This window comes from Daphnia carinata, chromosome 6 (assembly GCF_022539665.2).
Source record: "Daphnia carinata strain CSIRO-1 chromosome 6, CSIRO_AGI_Dcar_HiC_V3, whole genome shotgun sequence".
Lineage (NCBI taxonomy): Eukaryota > Metazoa > Arthropoda > Branchiopoda > Diplostraca > Daphniidae > Daphnia > Daphnia carinata.
Window position 1 is genome coordinate 6,119,558 of NC_081336.1, and position 22,005 is coordinate 6,141,562.

Sequence of the window (22,005 nt, forward strand, 5' to 3'; positions counted from 1 at the left end):
TTTTCGGTAAGTAGGGCTCGGTCCCGGTTTTGCTCTTACCCGGTTTACCCACGGATCGCCGTCGATCAAATTATCTATTTTGGGCGATACGGATACGGATAGACTATTTTCCAAGTTGGGTAGGTTTACCGGACCAAACCTTGAATTAAAAGCAGTTATTTAAAAAAAAAAAATGGTAAAAAATTGTGTAAAATTATTTGTATATTGTCTCGTGGTGGAGAGAGGAAGCGAAACATGATGTTGTTCGTGTTTGTAAAAGGGGAATCGTGGATTATTTTCGTATTGAAATCGGGGTTGGCATTAAGCACCGTTATCCCCGCAACGAAAAGAAAAACCCTCGTGGAATAAATGAGAAAAGCTCTCCGATTTAAATGGCACCGCTCCGTAACTGTAGGCTTTAAATTCATACAATTAATAAACGTGATAAAAAAAAAAGAACAACCAAAAATTGCGAACCCTATAAAAAATTTCGTATAGCAAACAGTTTATTGAATTTCCATCGGCAATGGTCTTGTCATATTATTATGTTTGTAAGCTTAGAAAGAAAGAACAAAAAGCGAGGTGTTGCATCAAAATGGCTACGATAATGTAGCCATCGAAAAAAAGTGTATTCTGTTTGCTTTCAGTGACTGTAATACTGAATATGGACAAAATAATGCAGAGATATAATAGTTTCTACATGGCCGCCAAGAGTTAAATATATCTAATCGAAATTGAAGAAGAAAATCTACACTTTTTAGAGGTTGACCTGTTTCTTCACTCCTTTACGTTCTATGTTTATCAATAGCATGCTATGTGATTACTGCAGAGTGGCGATTTTGGTGTGAAGAAGCCCATTACACGTGAAAAATACTGAAACAAACATTCGATCAACTAGCACTCTTTCATCGTTATTAAGTTTTCATTTTACAAATGATGACGATGAAATCTTCTCTGCGTATAGAGCAGACCAAAGATAAATAAATGAATGAAAGTAGCACAAATTATGGTGAACTTAAAATTCTTTCAAATGAGCGTCTATATATGTTTTCATAGCCATCCACCGCCGGAACTACTTTCTAAAGACTGGGCACTACAAATTGGATCATCACAAGCCACGCCGTCGTGAATGCCAGGTGAAAGCCCATTTACAGATTTGAGAACCACTTCCATAGGGCTACCACTCGACATGATAGTGTCAGTTGAATCATCCACAAACGGAAGAGTAAGGTTGTCAGGTAAATTATGGCCGGCCATCCAATCTCTTGATGTCACTGAACCTTTAAACGAAACGGGTGACGTCAGGTCGGCACCTTTTCGAAAACGCAAACTAACAGCGCTGGTTGCCTGCTCGACATCGATTTTAGAACGCAACGGTTCTACCGTGTTCGCCGAATGCCCTGCTGATGGATAAGCAGCAAACTCGCAGTCGTCCGCCATCTTGTTGTCGATATTCGGAGATTCTGCCTCTAAAATCAGAGTGATTTGATCGGCTGGCTCGCTGCACGCTCGTCGAAAATGAGGATTGCTGAAGCTGGGACTGTGACTGCCGTTTACCGTCTCAATGCCCATACGACCACTGAGTTCGTAGTCGATACAACTTTCTTCCAAAACTTCAGGAAGCTCATTTTCAGTCACGTGCACGACTGGATGACCGGTTCGTGTTTTGAGGAATTTCTCACGGCGATTGGAACCTTCGGTATTGACAGGTGTCTGAGCCGCGGTTCCGCCACTGCCATCACTAGAAACGGAATCTTCACTGCGACTTCGGCTCCTTGTCCACATTCGGCCCACTCCCTTTGCTGATTTGGCAGCTTCAATCAAGTTACCCCATCGTTTCTTTGAGTCGGCTTTTTTCGCTCCCGCCAAACGGGCTAATTGTGCTAGTTTGGTAATGGGCGATCGCATCGGATTGCCTTTGTTGTTGGATTGACCGGTGGCGACGATGGTAGCTAAGGCGTTTGTCTCGTTCAATGTTTGCATGCTCGTTCGGGAAGAGGCGTTGGCCAAGGCTGGGGCCGTGCTCGATCCTGCTAAGGAAGGCGTACTGGAAGTCAATCCTGGTTGACCGGCGCTGCCACCGACGTTTGCCAAGTTGAAGCCCTTCATCAATCGCCGCTCTTTTTGCCGATTCTTCTTTCCCCCTACACGTTTTTTGTTTTTTTAACCAGAAAATTAAATGTCGGATGAGCAAACAGTCAAAGCAGCTATTCATTTCATGTGATTTTTGAATGATTCATCTTAGAAAATAAAGTGACCATTCATCCCAGCTGTGACTGAGTTTCGGAAATCAATTCTCAATCAAAGTCGTTGGCATTGTTGTTGTTACACGCGAAGATATGCAGCATGAAATTTTGGCAGGGTTAGCTGATGGTTTTCTTTCATTTGGTTTAACTTCACTTGCAAAAGAGGTAAATAGTTTAAAAGACGCGGGGGGGGGGGGGGAAATCAATCCACATGAGAGAAAACATCTAGGTGTCGTACTTTTCGTACTACTGGTTTGCTATCTTAAGACGATGAATACGAACACCAGAATCTCTTAGATAAAAATAAAACGAATATTTATGGTAATAAGAACGTCTTACTTGTTGGTTTTAATTACAGCCATTCTAAAGTTGTCAAAGAAAAGTTTTTGTCATGAAATCTTACGAAAGTGCAAGTTAGCAATTCTAGTGATTGGCTGTGTGCTGAGAAAACGAAGTCTATTCTTATTACGAATCTGTTTTTAGTGATTGTTTTTAGTATGTTATGTTTTTTATGTATGTAGACTCAACTTGTTCTTGTAACATTTTTCTTCAAGTTGGCATCAAATGGTAGTATTATCAACCCGTTGGTAAGAATAGACGAACAAGCAATGCACATCATAGTTATTGAAACAACAATAGCCTATTCTTTCAGGCACATAATGACAAACATTCTAAACAAAGAAAATGAAAGCTGGATGTGGAATTCTGTTTGCTGATGGCGATGCGATTTAAAAAGTCCGAATTAATAAATCAGCCTAACTATATATTCTATGGTGAAAACTATGTGGATACTAGCATTCGTTTCAATCGTCTTAAGATATAAAAAAAACTATCGCTAGATGTCGTGAATGATTTACCATAAGGCTGCGTGAACGAAAATGGGGAAGGTGCGTTAACAGATGCGGAACACGGACAGGATACAGACGACAAAAATAATAGCATGCATCGGGATAGAAAAGCTGATTTACAAAAACGGTGCGAAGAGGAATGCTGCGTTAAGGGAAGCAATAAAAACGAACAAATGAAATACTCAATTTACCCCTGATGCTCCCAAAGGAGATACCTTGCCCAACGCCCGTCGCTGTCGACGTATTCATGCCCGAATTCTTGAGCACTTCGATCAGCTCACAGCGGAAGGCCGAGATGTCCTGTTTTATCTCGTTGACATCGTCTTCCGTTACGCCCTGGTTGTCTGATTTGCGCTGCTCGACTGTCACGTAACGACGCACCAGATTCCTCATAATATTCTGGAATCAATAACATAAAATTCTATAGTCTTATTTTTTTTTTTACAAGTAATTTGGGTGAACCAATGACACTCAAAAGTGAATTGGATTGAAAAAGAACAGTGATCCTTACGAAACCAGTTGGAAAACAGATAGGCAAAAACATTCTCGAGTGGGTTCTAATGGGTGTCATAATTCGTACCCGAATGGTCTTCATGTGTTCTTTCTTATGTGTAGCAGTTTTCCCAACGCACTGGCAGTATGCCCACTTGATGACATACCACACGCTTTTTGGTGTCGGAATAATGTTGAAGGGTGGTGGGACCTGCGATTAAAGCGCAACATGATTGATGATGAGAAATCGTTCCGCAAAATATACCGTGATTTAGAATTACGGACCGTTCCTCCTTCTTCGAAATAGCTGATCCACAATTTGCTTCTAGCGAATTTCCATTCCGTGTCAGCCCGTTCCTTCCATGGCAAGTATTACCGAAAGGTTAATCAGTTTTTTTAGAACGAAACGAAAACGAGATTGTTAGTTAAACATAAATTTTAAAAAATCTAAATGTATACAGTTACGTAGTTTTTCATCTTTTGGACACAAGTATAAACTACGGTTAGCTTACGGCCTAAATTTATGGAGAATCCAAGTTTTAAGAAATTCAAACATACGGATTAGAACAAAAAACAAAGTTGATTGCTAACTAATCTTGTTTAATTTTTATTTTAGCAATTGCTTGGTTTGCAAGATGTAATCACAGCCAAAAGTAATAAAGCTGACTTAGTCTTTCTGCAATCTTAATTTAATTCTAGCGGCTGAGAAAAAATTAAAGAAAAAAACACATTACTACATTCTTTCCAACCCCGACAGCTGTTTTTGCTGTTGTAGATGGCACGATAACAGTACGATTGCATTAGCCGTTTTCCTTGCAAAAACTTACGGAGATCAATTGATAAGAGTGGTTCATCATGGCGATAAGTAGATTAAGTAAAACGACGATGTTGATGACCGAGTAACAGCCAAACATCAGCAGACCCCAAAAGCGCGTGAAGCTTTTTATGCCAACCAATTCGAAATTGTCAAGATCTATTAAGCCGAATGCAGCCCAGAACAGAGTTTGTGCTGTTTCAAACAAGCTGGAGTCAAAATGAAAACGACCGCAAACAAAAGAATTAATTATTTTGATACACCATTAAACTATTATGGACTTTAGCTACTTACTTAGAAAATCGCCTCCACACAATACAGGCGTCCGGATCCGACTTGCCATGCCTAGGTGCGTCACAGGCTTGCTTTTCGAGGTCAGCGTAATACCAAAGGAGCTGATTCAAGCCTTTTGGCACGTACCGAATGAATCGGCGGGGTGTGCCGTGGGTGTGGTAAACGTGCCCATATGAAAGATCGTAAAATCATGAACCATAATTTAAAGCACGCTAAAAAAATGTATTTTTTTACCGCAGGAAAACGCGAAAAGAACCAAGACGTAGAGGAAGAAGAATTTCATAATATCCATCACCATCCTGCTGAGGGAGACTTGCAGCGGTCCCAAATAAGGGTTGACGGAAAAGATGTAGACCAGCTTCAAAGAACTAGATGTTGAAGTGTACGAGATTTAGTATTCCTTACTAATGTAAAAAAAAAGCACGTTCCGGTTGTAATTATTCCAGGATTAGCATTCTTTGCGATACTGACGTTACAACCAATAAATCTAATGCAGGTTTTTGTTTTCCAACGGTTCCGAATATTTGTGTAGATATTTCCACCGTTAGGATAATAATAAGAGTTGGGAAACAAAGGGGGAAAAGACGAGTAAAACAAAACTCAGCCGTCTATTGTCGTCTCTCGATATCTGACAGCATCGAACTGCATTTCATTAACTGTTTTCAGGCACCGGGCTCAGAGTATAATTGAATATACGTGAAACTTCCCTTGCTGTAAGTGCCCCATTAAACCCCGTGACGAGTAGCCATGAATCGGAGCCATTAATATTTCCACAAAATCGATCATTTGTGAAGATCAATTGCCGACTGCACCCGCCACAAGATTCACTAAAAAAGTTACTATCCTATTTTTTTGAGCTAACGTAACGGGCGGTGACGGGTTATAGTGCATGACTTAGTTCATTTCCATGCGACAAAGCATGGAAAGAATGAAGATTCCTGTATTTTACATACTTTTTTTTTTTACTGTCTCAAGTAATGGAGGAAAGCTTTATCACAGAGCCGTTTCGCGAAACGAATTGTTGGAGTTGAAAGCATCTATTAGCCACTGTACGGAGGGTTGGCAACTGATTTGAAACAGGTACACCCTGCCAAGAATAACTTTGGATCTATAAGCCTTAATCTGTGTGAATTTTAAGCTAACTAAGAATCTTATGCCAAAATCTATCTTCAATCAAAGTGAATCTATAAGCCAAAACATCTAGCATTGCGTACATCCAAGGAGTTCGCAACCTCTCGCCACTTTATTAGTCTAGATTTCCTGGTAGCATATAAAGCTATTGTTACCATTGATTTGTTTAATTTTTTTTTTTACAAAGAAATTAGCTAGTTTGTCGTTCTTATTTAGCGATACTGCAAGCGTTTCTGTTTGTGTCGCACTTAAATGTCTGCTTGCAAAAATCCTTACACGAATAACTTCGCAGAATAGCTTCCTCCGTGTTACATACTGCAATTACTGTTGACGTATGATGGGTGTATGGCTAGTAAACTACGAATTATTTCCATTACTGTCAATTGAGTTTATACTCACACTTCATTTTATACTTAAAAAAGGAAGATGGGTATGGTTAGACTAATTCTGCTGTTTCCTAGGCATTTCTTATTTCATCTTTAGGAAAATAGAAACCATACAGAACCTGAATATATTGGCTGCAGAAAAGAGGCCTTCTGATATAAGCATCGGATCCCATGTGTCCCATTGTTCGCGAGGTAAAGAGGCTGAATTCGCGTTTTTTGCCATTTCCTTTTGTACCTTTAATACGAAAACGATCAGATAAACCAATACATCCAGAAATAAGATCATAATACACATATGCATATGTAACGGAAATTCTTAAGTAATTGAATTGTTTTACTTTAAAAGGTGAATGTAAAGGTTTGCATCAAAAATTGTAATGAGGAAATGAAAGAGGGCAAGTGGCTTTAATTTTATTCTGTAGAATTTCCTCTGACTAACTTGTGTCTAAATATTATCATGTTATGAAATGCTTATGCCATTTGAATTCATTTAATGTCTTCTTTCCTCTCTAGACGAGAAGCCAAGATCATTCTTTGGTCTTTCCAGAGAAACATCTTGACTATTCCATAACGACTAACCGTTACCTTTTCATCATCCCCACTTACAAGGGAAGAATGTGTTTTAGAGAGCCTAACTCTGATCATGAAATAAGCAAGTCTTACTTGTCTTCTTTTGCCCAAGTGTAACTTTGGGTAAATCAAGTTGGCTTCTTGTATTTGCAAGCAGCAACGAGTATAGTCTTCACTTTCAGTTTACTTTTGTCAGTTAACTTTGTGCTTTTTGTGCTAAACATCCCTTGACAACATAACGGTTCTCTTGGCAGTTCACTTTTATTTGTTTTTTTACAGGGTTACTTAAAAATTTGGGAAGGATCGTGCGTTCAGTCATTACGACAAAAAGAAGGAGTCATGATCCTACTTACTTGGAAGAAAGCTACGATGCGTAAGGCGACAGTTGCCACGTAAAGGGCGTTGGTGACAAAATCAATGACGTTCCACATATCCCCGACATATTCCTGTAACCCATCGTCCCACAGCTGTTTGATTTCGCTCCAAACTAATCCTATTTGGTCGTCATTACCAATTGCGCGTCATTAAGGAGAACACGATAAAGCAATGTGATAAAATTTTATGTAATAAACACGAAAAATGACGTTCTATCAAAAACCTAAAACTAAAGTTGCATTCTCTCAAAAGGATAACGAAAAAACAAAAACAGAGTTGCAATGAAGCCCAAACCAGCCCAAACAAATAAAAGCATGCCAAACATGATGGTCCCTTAACAGAGCAACTACCCACGCGTTTACCAGTTCAGAAGAATAAAACAAAACGGGTAATAGATAAAATGAATCCAAGTAGTAGGTATGGCAACCAAACAGTCAAATACGTCATCAGCATGCTACGTACATAAAGCGTATCAATTACAAACGTTGCCATAGCTATTAACCTTCCGTGCAGAAAGCTATATTAGCGAAATTTGGAAACTTCATTCAGGCAGTTGCGTATTTTCATTCGCTTGCTTGACTTGTAACCTTATCAACTGAATTTAGCCACATAAGAAAGAGCTGTTTGGTAAAGGGTATGATGCAAAAATAGAACAACTAAAATTAGTAAGCTTGACATCGTGAATCAGACTGCACAATAAAAGTAAAAAACAAAAGAATGCAAATTTTAGCAGTTATATGCAGTATACCGACACACGCACACAAGGTTTGTAACTCTTAACGCATTTGCCAGTACTATAACCCTAAAAACAAATTTCTTTGATTTTACTTTACCGCAAACCCATGCTAAGATCAGCCATTCGATCATTGTTGGGGGAGCTCCTCTTTTAGTCGTGACGTCATCAGAAATCCATTGTTCAAAATAGCCTGGAAGTCGCCCAAGCCAGTTCTTAAACACCGTTTCAATACGTTGCGAAGCAAGTATCAGCAAGACTGTATGGGTCAAAAAGAAACAAAAAAAAAATCGAAAACAAAGAAATTTTCATCTTTCAGAAAACTCGTGGAACGCAAAGCAATGGCTGACGAATGATGGCCTGACTGAAAACTACTTTTTACATATGCAATTGCTAGTCTTCGTGAGCACAGCTGACCAGCAGTTCTAGATATACTCTGTTATAGGTAAATATTTTACTAACGAAGGTGGCCGTCGGTCATATCTCACTCACGTCGCAGTTGCCTATCTTTCAGAAAACTCGTGGAACGCAAAGCAATGGCTGACGAATGATAGTCTGACTGAAAACTACTTTTTACATATGCAATTGCTAGTCTTCGCGAGCACAGCTGACCAGCAGTTCTAGATATACTCTGTTATAGGTAAATATTTTACTAACGAAGGTGGCCGTCGGTCATATCTCACTCACGTCGCAGTTGCCAGGGTGAAGTTAATGAAATTAAACTTGATAAAGTAATAAATATCGATCAACTTTTCAATATAAAAAAAATAAAATGAAGGCCCCCACTTTGTGTTTTTTCACTATTGCAGTCAGCACAACCCACGCATGAATCTGTTAAATTTCAAACAAAGGCCCTATTTTTATTCTCCTATAGAAAATCTAAAAAAAAACTCCAGAAAAATATATGACAGTCAGTTGAAGTGCACGCGGTCGTTATTAATAAGAAGACTTTTGTCCTCCATTTTCAACTTGACTCTTTACCTATAAAAATGAGTGGGTGCCAGCACTTAATGGCCGTTCCAGCTTATTGGTTACCACAGCTTAAAAATAGGCAGCGTACTTACACAAAAAGGTGAAATACGAAGCAGAGTGGCATATGAACTTGATGAACGGTTTGCGCAACGTTTTCCCCGCACGTGAGTGGGGAAATAAAATATAGAGGATGGAGAAAAGTGGGAAGAGCACTCCTATTCGAATGACTTCTAAGCTCTGCAATATCATGTTTTTGCGCCGGAAGCCTGGCAGGCCTTCGTACCATATGGAAGCTAGAAGTTGTTGCACGTTTGGATGCGCCACGAACTATCGGAAAAGGAGAATAAAAATAAAAAATATTACATCTATAGGATGTCCATTATTAGCGCAGTTAGCGGACATTACCTTTTTTTGTCGATATTTGATGGCCAATTTCAGTCGGTTGAGGCTCATCCGATCTCCGTGTTCGAAGGCGGGACCTTTAGGGTCATGATTTAACATGACTTCCAGCTCGTACGAGCTACGCGTATGATCAAGCAACGCAGTAGCAAAATCTTGGCATTGTTTCCTCAGTTCCTTAGTTGCATTAAAGAAAAAAAAAATCCCTTATTACGATGATAGCATACATACCGAACTGCTATAATAGGTTACAGGATTAGTTTGCGTAGGACTTTAGGAATTTCTAGAATTGTGCTCATACCAATCCCGTAATGCTAACAAGCTTCATAAATTACACAAGCTCATCAGGGCACATTATTACGTAATTAACATGGTTGAAATTGAGCGATTCTTAGCCATTCTCATATCTCAGTTATGCAACATTCTCTGACGAGTGAATCATTTTTCAAGCTGTTAAAATTAGATTAGTTTATCTTACCTGGTATTCGCTTTTGAATTCGTGTTCCATGAAGCTGAGTCTACGTAGTTCCCAACTTAATTCGAAAGCTGTCAGAATGGGATCTTTACTCGATAGAGAGATGAGTGACGGACTAGCCAGAGCTCGGTAAGCATTTATTCGAGATCGGCTGTGACGGAGACTATCTTCTTGCCTCGATGTCACGCAATCGATACATCCGCATCTAAACGGCCATTATTTAAGACAAAACAAAACAAAACAAAGATACATCTTAGCCGTTGCTCAATTATCTTCCGCGGCTTAAGTCCCAATGTCGACGGAATTGTTCCATTCCGTCGGAGAGTTTCTTAATTGCGTGACACAAAATTTGGGTGAACGAATGCGAATATCCTTTCATTACTTTTGCGTCGCGGACCACATTGTCTACCCCAGAGGCTGAATTTACCAAAAAGATGTTGTCATTGCTACCAGACGGAAGAAAATCACGCCTTAACTAACGTTCAAGCTAAAGGGTAAAAACGGAAGGGGAAAAAGGCGGGCAACTATTGAAAGCACAGCGATTAGGTTCTTGGGTACCTTTTTTGAAAAGACGCTTTGTTGTAGTTGTTCTCTCACGCATACATTTTATTGATATGCTATTATTGATCTCGACAATCGGTGTCAAGAAATTTTCCAAACTTTCAAATGAGTTCCAATAAAAAAAACAGGGAGGAAAAAGTATAAAAACTTTGTTTTAGTATAAATTCATGTTTTTAAAGCCGAGATGACAACTGATGCAAAGTAGGTGTAATTCCTGGACGGGATGATTACAACGCACAAGGCCACGATGAGGGAGTAATCCCAGTCATGACTTTGCCGTGTCTACTTCAAAGTCAACGAATTTTCACCGTGATGGCAGCCCACACAAAGCAAATGTTGCCCTTGAATTGTCGTTCTAGCATTTCATACTGCAATTTTTGAAAGTTAATTCCATTTTAGAAGAAGAAGGCAGTTTCTACGTCGAAAGTTAAATGCTTGGACTGTGCGTGACTGTGTTGAGCAGAAACGGGGATGCTGAGGTTGTTATTTCTTATTATAAGTTTGATTGGAATGTTGTGTACAATAGTCCCTGCCGGGAATGCCATGTGCAGTAGGGTTTTAGTTCTATCAATGTGTGCGTCTGATGGGATAATCGATTATTTAATTATCTACAGCGTATGCATTACTTGAAATACTGTTTGAATCAATATTTTGGAATCACATGATAGTCGTTATGGCAAACAGAAACGAAATCCTTTAAGGCATCTCCTGTTCCCTGTCAAAACTGCGTTATTGATTAGTATACCGCAATGAAAAAAAATTAAAAGAACAGCGCTCTGATCGTTTATCATTTCCGCCTTCTAATAAAACGGACGTTATCTGTTTGTCGACGGGAATGAATGACGGGAAATGCGAGTTGATTCCAAGTTTCAGTTCATTTGACTGGAAACCAGTTCAAACGCATGAAGTGTCCGTGTCTAGCCCTCCATTATCGATTGCTTTCTGGTGGTTTGGCTCTCAGGCTAACATCCTTTTATTTTGCCGTTCTTTCGATTGCGTGAAATGGGCAGTGCCGACTCCTCCTCCTTCATTCTCTTTCACCCGACACTCGTCGGTACAAATTCCCGAAAGCGTTTCAGATAGCCCTCGAGTTATTGGCAGCCGATGAAAAAGTTACATTAACTCGCAAGTCATTAGTAACAGATTATCGCCAATCTTGGCCCTTGTCTTTCTTATTGGAAAAATAAGGAACGGAAAAATAAGAACGATCCCATTTTTGTTTGATTTAAGGAGAACCGAGGAGGATAATTCTCGCAATAAAGAACTTTTTTTCTATCTAAAGTTTTTCAGTGTTGCAATAACGACCGTTTGGGTTCGTAGCAGTTTACTGATTGAACAGCAATGAAGCGTGAAGCTCATTACGAAACAATATTTGCTGAGGAAATGAGTCCGTGAAAACCGGACAATGAAGTTCGTTAATTAAAATGTAGAATGCAACACAACCACAATAAAATGAATAAAGGATGAACAATTGAACGTGAACTCGTTGCTTGCTTAACGATCTGCTTAGTTAAAATTAACATACAGCACATGTTTGTCTGTCTCCAGTTGGTCTTCTACATTCCCAGTTAACTGAGATGCCTATCTAACGTATAGGTCGCTGTTATTGCTTAGAACAAAACAATTCAATACCGAGCTATCCATCGATTAATTCACTCGGCTCTTCTCTGTGCATTCGTGTACCACTCAATTAGTTGCTAGTACCGTTTGTTTCGTTTGAAGTTTTTCTGCTAAATTACACCGAGACTCAAAAGCCGAATTGAGGTGGAAGAAATGATCTCTTCATATTCTGGGATGTATCGAATCAAATGGCTTTACCCGATAAAAGCAACGAAAGAAAAAAGACGCAAATATTTATGTTTGTTAGCATTTTTTTTTAAACGTTTCTCCTGTCGGCATTATTTTTATTTCGTTGCCCATGAAAGCACTCGACTGATAGCGAAAGCTTCGAACGGCAATAGCTTTCCGTGTTCAACTGGCCGATTACGATTCGTAGAATCAACAGCACACTCTAAAAAGTATAGTTGAACGCATGTTATGACACGAGGGTGATGTTGAGTCAGACTGGTGTTTAGAGGATATCAGCGCATGTTCCTTTTTTATAAAGTATTGATTAAAATAGAAGAAGAAAAATCGACCTGTCGGTCTAACGTCTCGACCTGACGTCGTGCGGCGCAGGAAGGTTGGCTCCACGATCTAGTAGAATCTTGATGATCTCGTAGTTGTCTCGATGGGCGGCAAGGATCAATGGGGTGATGTCTGGCGTGAAAGTTGCTGTATCGGGTGGTAAGGCCTCCCAACTCTATTCGCATAGTACGTCAAATGTTATTTACATGTTGCAAAATATGTAAAATGGATAAGTTATGATACACCAAATATCTACAATAAGCTTTAGTTAAAGTTGATGAATTAGAATTTTTTAAATTGAACTTCGTCTTACGTGAGGTTCTCCTTCTTTGTGAACAGTTTCTTCGTGATCGAGCAGCACTTCGACGGCCTCGACGTACTCCTCGGATATGGCGTGAAGGAGAGCATCCTTAGTCTCAACTCGATATTCAATCAAAAGCTCGACCATCTCCAGATTCTCGTTGTCAATGGCCATCAGGAGTCCGGAACGGCCCAGGGGATCCACACAATTGACATCGATGTAGCTTGTATCCCGCGCCCTTTGTAGCATCCTATTCGGATTTTAATATTAAATTGGTTAGCTAAGCCCGCCACAAAAAATTTGTTTTTATTAAATAGCAATTTTAATATGGGAAATAATTTGTATTCGTTGACTTTGCACATTCCTGGCACACATGCTATGACAGTTGATTTAGGAAGAAAGATGATGTCTCAAATTTTGATTTCCAAATGCTTCAATGGCAAGTAAAGTATAAGTGGCTTGTTATGGAAGTTTTTATTTTGAAATCTAATTGTGCTTAGACATCTAATTCGGACATCTTGAATTGTAGAAATGGAAAAAAAGCTGCTCCAGAAATTTTGCATTTAAAAAATCCATACTTTGTTTATTATGATTTAGTGTTTTGTTTTGTTTTGTTTGCTTCGTCAGGAATCCGTCGAACCAACGTCAAGTAGGTGAAACTGGGGAATGCAGGACGGGGACGAGCACAGCTCTTTTATAAAAAAAATTGATTAGCGCTAAAATTGAATAAAAAGTTTGCGTTTTGTTTTCACAAACAGAAAGAAGGAAAATACTGCAAATCCACCGAAATGGCGGATGCTTTAATATCATAGGGTAACACATGCATAACATTAAACTGGCAGCTGTGGATTTTCGACGCACGCATCACGTGCACAGCATGTTAAATTCAGAAGGAGCAGCTTGATTAGGGCATTTTATTTATACATATATATATTTTTTTTCTTGCCAAGAACGAGCTTAGGGTATTGACGTGTGTGTTCAGGAAACGTGTGCAGGAATGCGGAAAGGACTATCCAAAACTAATGTTTCCTGTCCGGCAACGTGCGCGTAAGTACAGAAAACGGCTTCCGTCTTGGTATTGGAGCTATACAGTTACTGTCACCATGAATGTACTCACAATTTTTACCATCCCTTAGATATCGCGATTGCATCCATTTTACACGCATGTTGGCGGATGGCAAACATTAGGGCCGAACATCCCCATAGGACGTATATCTTGTCTTATACCTAATATTTCTCCTCTCATAACATCACGTACGTGTGAGTAAAGTGAATGCTTTAATAGTTACGCAAATCTTTGTCGTCAGACGAAATCTTAAGCAGAAAAAGAAACGGAAAGTAAATGGGAATACAATATTTCTAATGAAGGAGATTCCTAATCGCTGCGTAAAGGAAATAAATAGGCAAAACAAATTATAATGGAGGACAAACCTCGGGGAAAACAAAAGTTATTGGATTTATGCCAACAATTGACAATAGAAGCAACTAGCATTAGTGAGTTGGTAGAGTAGTTTCAAATATGGAAAATCTTACCTCCTTACTGTTGCGACATCGCCCCGCTCGACGGCGAGAAGAAATTTTTTTTCTTCAAAAGTAAGTTGTCCCATTTCTTTGTGTGGTAGCATGTCTTCGGCATCTTCAGGACATTCTTGAATCTTTGATCCACCATGCTCATAGCTGGACCAGTATGTTTCGCTTTTGCCGCCCACTTTTTGGCATTCCTATTATATTTAACGAAACATTTGTTTGAATCCCCCAAAGTCTTTTGATTTATCTGTTCTTAAAGAATTATCAAAGTCTTTAAATGAATGCCTTATTCAATCAGTTTTTTTTTTCATATAACTAACAGGAACTGTTTTGATTTCTGCCTTCAAGGATATCACAGAAGATTTTCATAAATGGAAACCAACGACATCAAAGAACTTTATTTGAAAACTTGTTTCATTAGTGATGAACTTTTGTGGAGCATTGATATTTCATACCTTGATTTCTGCCTAATGCCAAAGAACATGTTAACTAAATAGGCGGACTCACTACCCTATATCAGGATGAATACATGATTGCTAGCATACAGATTTGAACGCGTTTCATTACTAATGTTTTTGAAAGGCTTTAACCAGAAGGCTGTAGAACAAGGAAATAAAGAATATTGAACACAAACCTTAAAAATATGAATTTCCCGTTTTTGTTGTGAAAATTTCTAAAAATTTAATAACAGAGCTATGGTTGTTGTCATCATGAAGTTATGGCAACACTCGTGCTCCAACAATAACATATTGTGCAGTCCTTAAAATTGCGTTTTTGTGCTATACAGGAATGTGTAAGGATGAAAGAAAAAAAAAATACCATTTGATTGGTGGGCGGAAACAGCGTATCTCGGAGGTCGGCATCACGGGTTTTCATGGTGTTGATAGGATTCAGTCGAGTGTAAAGAGACAATTGACAGCTTCCTTGCCACCGTATAACGTCAGAAATTGGTCCCCCACTTTTTTCTCTGCAAGAGAGCGGATGGTTTTAGAAATGTTCTCACTAGATTAAACTATACACGCTTTGAAAGCGCTGGCTTTGAAGATAAAGACATGGAGCCAATAAAAACGAGTACTAAAGAAACGTTGAAATACATTTTCACCCGTTTGTTTTCGTTGACTAGAACAACGCAGTTTTTAAACTAATATTTCATCTTTTTCCAACGAAAAGAGTAATCAGCGTTTAATTGAGCATTACGTTACTTTTATTTGTTCGCTTATTCAAAGGTGACATTACGTTACGTTTTAATGTCCTGTCCGCCAGAAAATTTGGCGGCTTTATGACACAAACAATTTAAAGAACGCCAGACACATTCCAATGTTAAACGCAGTTTTGAAGTTAAATGCAAGATCATCGTTGGCTTCCACACTTAACTGGAATGTTTTTTAGTGAAATAAGTGTAGTTTGCACGATGTTCGGTGCCCGCTCCTTAAAAAAAAAAATGTTTTCTTGAAACTCGTTTGCGATGCTCGCGTTTAGTTGTGAAAGGATTTTTTGCTATAGAAGGCGGTTTGCTGAGCACCAAGGCTCAAACAAATAAGCAATTTCCCGGTTGCGACTGATCAGGTCTGCAGGGAAACGATCTAAAAATAACCAAACAAGCGCTGGCTAAATCGAGCTAAAGCAATAGGATGGTAATTGAATGAACTTGTTGCGCCATTAGTATTCCCGTTTTTCTTTGCGAAAAAAGAGAAAAGCAATTTTCGTCATTTCGATTCGGCCGCCGTATTCATGAATTACAATTTGTTCCACCATCGAGAGTCATGGTTTTTAAGATTTCAAACATTTTTTTAGGGAGTTTCTAAACGAAGTAATCAATGTACGAGGTTCTTGACAAACTACTCCGATCGGAGAAAACATCACGGAATATTCGGTAAGTTCTTCGCAGCTGCTGTTATGGCAACGCGTTCATGGCCTTTTTACGCAGCACCTGCAGTTCGTCGTTTGTCAACTTGAGAATCACGCAAGGAACCGTTCAAGACATTTTTAAAAGCTAGTCATTAACGATGGGAATAAGGATAACACGAAAATACAACACGGAATATTTTCATATGCTATACGGCGCACACACAGCGATTAATCACGTGTTCAAAAGTCTTTTACCGATCGACTTTCAGAATTTCAATCTTCACGGATTTAGATAATATATCGTTCTTTTCAGTGTTAAACGAACCATTTCATTTTCCTCTTTTTGTTCCGCTTTTTATCCTTTAAAATTTTCTTCTATTAAATAATAAAGACATGTGAATTACATTTAATGTTTGATTGTATTAGCACTCTCTTTGTTTAGCCTTAACCGGATTTATTCGAGCTGATTTTTAGCTTCATTTTTAGTCAAGTAAATTTACAAGAAAGGCTATGTTCCGAAAGTAAAACGCATAGCGGCCGGGTTGGTATATAAAAGTTCCTTCTGAAGTTTCAATCAGGGCATTATGACAGAATGAAAAGTTCTGGAATTTAACTTTTTCAATTTTTTTCCCCCTATTTTCACGCAGATTTGTCTTCCTCATTGTATTCACTGTTCAGTCATAATATTATTTTTATCGCCATAGTACATATTTTTAGGCTTTTGCGAGTATCGCTCGAGATTTCAGTTTTCAACATTTACGCATGGTAACGTAAACTTTTGACCAAAGTTGTTGGTAGTTTTGATTAGCAATCCTTGGCTACCGCGAAGAGTATATGCGGTCGTTGTCGCGTTTTACCGCGTCTAGGAGTATCGAAAGGCTCTGGGCTTAACGAACGGCGCACGGTACTTGGAATTGTAACTTAGAATGGGACTCTTTTCGTATATAGTTTACAGAAAAGCATTTTTTTGCTGTCGAATTTAAATAATCATAATTACATTTCCTCTTGTTAGCCCATTTGGATTTGCTAACGATGTACCTATAGTTTGCTGTCTAGGTTTCAAAAAATTTATTTTCATGTAATATGTAAATTTGACTCACTTCCCTGTAGAAATCTAAGCTGGGAATGTACTGAAATACTTCTATAGTACTAGCTAAAACCTAAATTAGATTGCACGAGTGGCAAGTGGGTTAGCCTCAAAAAGTTTTCACCAGTTTCTCCTATTTTTATTCCCGAAAGACGATTTTTTACTCAATCAGAAGTGTTACTAGAACGACAAAACTTATACTTCCTTATTCATTTTCTTGTTCAAAAAGACACGCAAGTGTCGAATGCCCAATAGATTCTAATCAACCTAACCATTTATCGTGTTGGGGCGGAGAAATCTTCAATATATCTTTGAAAATAGTTCCCTTGTAGCGTTTTATTTAATTGCGGTGAATCAGCCAACAAATCCTGATTGTGTGCCACTTGAAGTTAGCATCGGATCCGATGTGGGAAGAGATATTGGAAACTGGCTTTCACTTCGAGTAGCCCACATATCACAACATGTTGGTATTACGATCTCGTTCTGTCCACTGACAAGGGCCATCCAAGGCACTTGCAAATAATTGAATTCCGCCGTGGCCTGCGTATACAAGCTGTCGTGTTACGCGCTTTCGTGGATTTGTATTCTTGATCAAATAAGGGCAAAATAGCTTAACCAGCTAGATAATACTATATAATATTATATACGAATTTCGATTGAATTCTTAGTTTAGCAGAGTTCTTTCCGTATAACTCCGAATACAAAGTTGATTGCATTTGACCTGCCTGCAATGCTAGTGAATCACTCATCATTCCTACAGCGAACAGTTTGCAGTTCCAGAACAAGGTGGGATTGGGGATTCATAAATTTCTCTCCGAAAAATATATGATGATTCAAAGAAAAACCTAATTTATGACACGCGTAACTTTTCGATTTTCGCGACGTTTTCCACTAACTGTCAAACCCGCTGTCAGTAAGCTTACTGAAATAGTACATAGTTTGAACGTCTATTCGATATCGATTGTTAGGATGCGCCTCCGGGAACACATAAATACGAAGTTCACTAAATTCGGTTAATTGACGCCAAGGCAACGGATGACCTGTGAGTTATGACAAACTGGTACAACTTGCGTGATAGGAAACACAACTGCGCTAATCGTATACATCATCCATGGTGCTACATAAAAAGGCGCTTGTGTCTCGTCACTGTCGATACGTTTTTCTTTCCTTTTTTTGTTTTTTTGATCACCATACGATGGCCAAGCGAACATGCCGCTTGCCAAAGACAAGACAATAAAAGGAAATCTAATTCTATAGGAGAGTATATAGAGCTTCAGGGCGCCGGCAGAGATTGATCAGAGTCTTTGTCTGACAGCAATAATCAAACTGTCCGAAATTTTTGTCTAGTACGTAGGAACACTCTCTACGTTCGAAGGCGGTAGTGCTTCCTCTCTCTTTGCCTACTCTTCCCGTTGCCCATTTCAGCATCTTTGCCCCAGCTATTGGCTTAGTTCCAAAATCGATTCCACTAGTCAAGACCTCTCTCATTCTTTCCCTTGCTGCCGTTCCTTTTTTTTCTACGCTCGTTCTCAAACGCTCTGCCATTCGGTGTGAGTTCTCAACAGTCACGTTTTTTTTTTATTATTCTTTTTTTGTTATGCCCGGTACGGATGGCTTGTGTATTATCCGCTAGCTACTTCCTTTCGTTTTATCACCGGCATTTTTATGCGTAGCTCTTATTATTGAGAATATGGCTGAATAAACGTTAAATTCAGAGAACTTGCCGCTATGCTTAATCATAAGCATTCAAAACAATGATAAACAGCAATCACGTTAACGAATTTTCCACATGAAATTTTGTTTGTTTGTTTTTTAGCAAAAAGAAAAATGCAGTTTTGAAATATAAAATGATTTTTTCATGGAAATGGTTGTTTACTCGTGTCCAACAGCGACCATTAGTTCGTTGGCTGCTATATAGAGAGACTTTTTAACTAGTTATTATTGATTTCGGAGATCTATTTCGGGAACGCACAACTTTTAACTCGTTCTACAGACAAAGGAAGCGATCCTAACCATCTTTGATTCTGAACGACCATCGAACTTGAAGTAAAATTGTCAAAGCCGATCTGATTGAGGACAAAGGGCCAGCGCAGTCATATTTTTGAAACACGAAGCAGGTGTAAGATTTTTTTTTTTAATTAAATTTTTTTTCCGCGTTTGTGCACCGCTGTGGACGCAGCTCAGACGAATCTCCGAGGCCCAGCTCACGATCGATTTACGTTTCGTGAGCACGTCCGCCAAGACAACCTACTTTGTCTCCGAACGTCTTTGTGCCCTAAAGTGAAATCTTTGATAAATCTCAATGTTCTATTACCTAAAAGCAAAATAAAAAAATATTTTTAAAAACTCTATCTAAGGGCGGGCTTTTCATCTAAAATGTTCGGCAGAGTTTCCAAATTCCAGTTTGAATCGCCGAACAAAAAGAGACAAATCAATCTCTTGCAACTTATCTCAAGAGCTGCCAGCCGCCTATTCAACGTCTTTGTTGTCAACGATTGCAATACAGTGTTTAAACCACAGAAGAATAATCTCTGACAATTGTTTGTTTATAATTTTGGACAAACTCGGCGTACAAATAGGTTTGATTGAACAAAGGCGTAGCGCTTACCGTTCCGCGTCTATAACAAACAAACAAACAAACACAACAAAAAAAAAGTCAGCCAAAGCATAATCCCTAAGGTCACATTAACCATAGAAATGGACGCACCAAACGCAAGTACACTACATGATCCTCTTCAAACAATCACGGTGAGGTCGAAAGGAAAAGTGTGCTAGTTACGCTGTATAGGTTTGATTTGGCCAGCTCCCCCCATTTTACACGTCATCTCATTCGTGCAGAATAGGAAAGAAAACGGAAGCTTGATGATTTAATGTAGTGTCAGCTCAAAGTCTTCGCCCTCCCCGGTTCCTCCCGTGTGTTATATCCCCGCCATGCTGTATATATTAGAAATAATTTGCACATATTTCTGTAACGGTTATGTGAGGGCGGGCTTTCTATACTATAAGCGTTTTCTTATACGAAGAAAAGAAATGTTTGTTATAAATCATATGGCTTCTGACGTCAAGCTTAAACACATCTTAAGCAAATAATCATATTGATCTCGACATAATGGCCAAACAATTTATTTACATAACATGCGTTTGCATATTTTCGCCCTGAACTCCGTCGAATCTTCCCCTTCGCATATTGCGTCTGCAAATTTTCCTTCTATTTGAGATTTACGCCTTCTTTTTTTCTGTTTATTTTAAAATAAAATGAACTTTGCTTAGAAGCCAGACCTGATATTCCCGCCGCCTGAATTATTTGATTGAAGTAGTTTTAATCCATAAGAAAATCCGGTGTTTTATAGAGAAATTAGCGCCAACAACTTCCGAAAATGTTTATTTTTCACTTGCAAAATCAATTAACCTTCAACTGCCTTCAAAAAAATAATTTAAAAAAATCAAGGTGGCCGCGTGTGAACTGTCGAAGGATAGAGAACGAACTAGTTCGTTGCCATGTAAAACTAGAGGATCACATCTTGTCGCTTCTCCTTTCCTTCTCTAGTTTTCTCCTGCTTTTCTTCTGTTAGTACGTCTGTTGCCAAACCATTTCGGTTTTGCGCCGACGCAACAGCGCTCATCTTCACCCGGCAAATACTGACGCTCGATCAGCTTCGAGATTCTTTCTTGTATATAACGTACAATTCCACCCAGATTAATAGAACTTTGTCTTTGCCTTTCTTTGTTTAACATGAGATATTGTAATCGTGTATATTTCTACAGACGGAAATATTTTTTTTTCCTCTTTCAACTTCGTACCGTAAGTCTTCGTTTAGGCTTTTGTTCTCAACAGCTAAGAATATGTTGATGAATCACCGAACTCTGTGTATACATCACACCCTTACCAAACCGCACAACTGACCTAAGTTGAAAATTGCATGAGCGGGCTGTTGTTTTTTTTTTTCGCACATCAAAATGGCGAGGGACGTATTGCTCCATACATAGTTAAGTACATGAAGACGATGTTAATTTTAGGACTTTTCAAAGAGGAAATGCGTCATTACCTAATTACATTTCTTCCGAAGCAACAAAGGCTATTTTCTTTTCAATTTAGCACTCGGCTACATTTCTACAACAGTCATACGCATATACTAAAAAATAGAGCTGCGAATGAAATAAAAAAAATGTATTGAAAATACGGAATATTGAAACGTGATGCTTCATGCTAAATGGCCTAAATCAACGGAAGTATCTTGGGCCACCCTAATCAACATGATGGTCGCCTACAAAAATGGAATACATCTCGTTACTTGAAGCCCGTATACGTGTATTCCACACAGCATATATTCTCGTTACTGGTTTCTAAGAAAATTGCCTGTGCCTGTTCTCAATGGTGACACATATAAGCGATTGGTGCCAAGTGGCAAACCAATTCAGGGAATGATACATTCATCTCACTTCATCATAGCACAGCGACTTCTATTGTCAATTCTTCCTATTGTACCGCAAAAAGAAAAAAAAACTAAGCGCCTAAGACACTTCTATGCACGTTTGCGAACTATTGTTACGGTAAACTTTAATTTCTGTTAACTGTGTTGAATTTGTTTCAATGTACGTAGTTGTTAGCCAATGAATATAACCAACTTTTAATGAAAATCTTACAGTACTCAGTTGTTTTGTTAACACGACGAACGATCTAGGCCACCTTTGAGATAAAACTTAAAAGAAATTGAGTGCTGGCTTACAATAATGAAACTGAACATAAGGCGATAACGAGGAAACAGTTGGAGTAGTACCCCACTTTGTAGCCAGGCGCGATTTCTTGCTGGGAACGTCTTGCAGCGGAACAGGCGTGGAT

At 38.8% G+C, this 22,005-nt stretch overlaps 1 protein-coding gene across 2 annotated transcripts; it reads right to left on the reverse strand.

The window, feature by feature from the left end:
* Positions 1-577: 577 nt before the first annotated feature.
* On the reverse strand, positions 578-20,628 carry LOC130702288 (transient receptor potential-gamma protein-like). 2 transcript variants are annotated; one of them, XM_057523957.2, is made up of 18 exons: positions 20,445-20,628; positions 15,050-15,197; positions 14,237-14,424; positions 12,716-12,953; positions 12,435-12,577; positions 9,718-9,919; positions 9,246-9,416; positions 8,933-9,167; positions 7,969-8,127; positions 7,114-7,253; positions 6,310-6,425; positions 4,908-5,041; positions 4,674-4,785; positions 4,393-4,588; positions 3,851-3,922; positions 3,654-3,776; positions 3,289-3,472; positions 578-2,123 (listed from the first exon to the last, which is right to left on the reverse strand). In XM_057523957.2, the coding sequence occupies exons 2-18, from the start codon at positions 15,104-15,106 to the stop codon at positions 1,030-1,032; spliced, it is 3,564 nt and encodes a 1,187-aa protein (XP_057379940.1). In that variant the 5' UTR covers positions 15,107-15,197; positions 20,445-20,628; the 3' UTR covers positions 578-1,029. The 2 variants fall into 2 exon arrangements, with proteins under 2 accessions (XP_057379940.1, XP_059351594.1); XM_059495611.1 differs by having other exon boundaries at positions 3,265-3,472.
* Positions 20,629-22,005: the final 1,377 nt, after the last annotated feature.

Bases quoted from the DNA above. Each gene is read 5' to 3' on its own strand.
- LOC130702288 (XM_059495611.1), bottom strand. From the start codon at position 15,106: ATGAAAACCCGTGATGCCGACCTCCGAGATACGCTGTTTCCGCCCACC. The intron at 4,786-4,907 runs GTAAAAAAATAC...ACGTGCCAAAAG, and splicing joins TCTTTTCGCGTTTTCCTGCG to GCTTGAATCAGCTCCTTTGG. The intron at 3,473-3,653 runs GTACGAATTATG...TATTGATTCCAG, and splicing joins AACACATGAAGACCATTCGG to AATATTATGAGGAATCTGGT.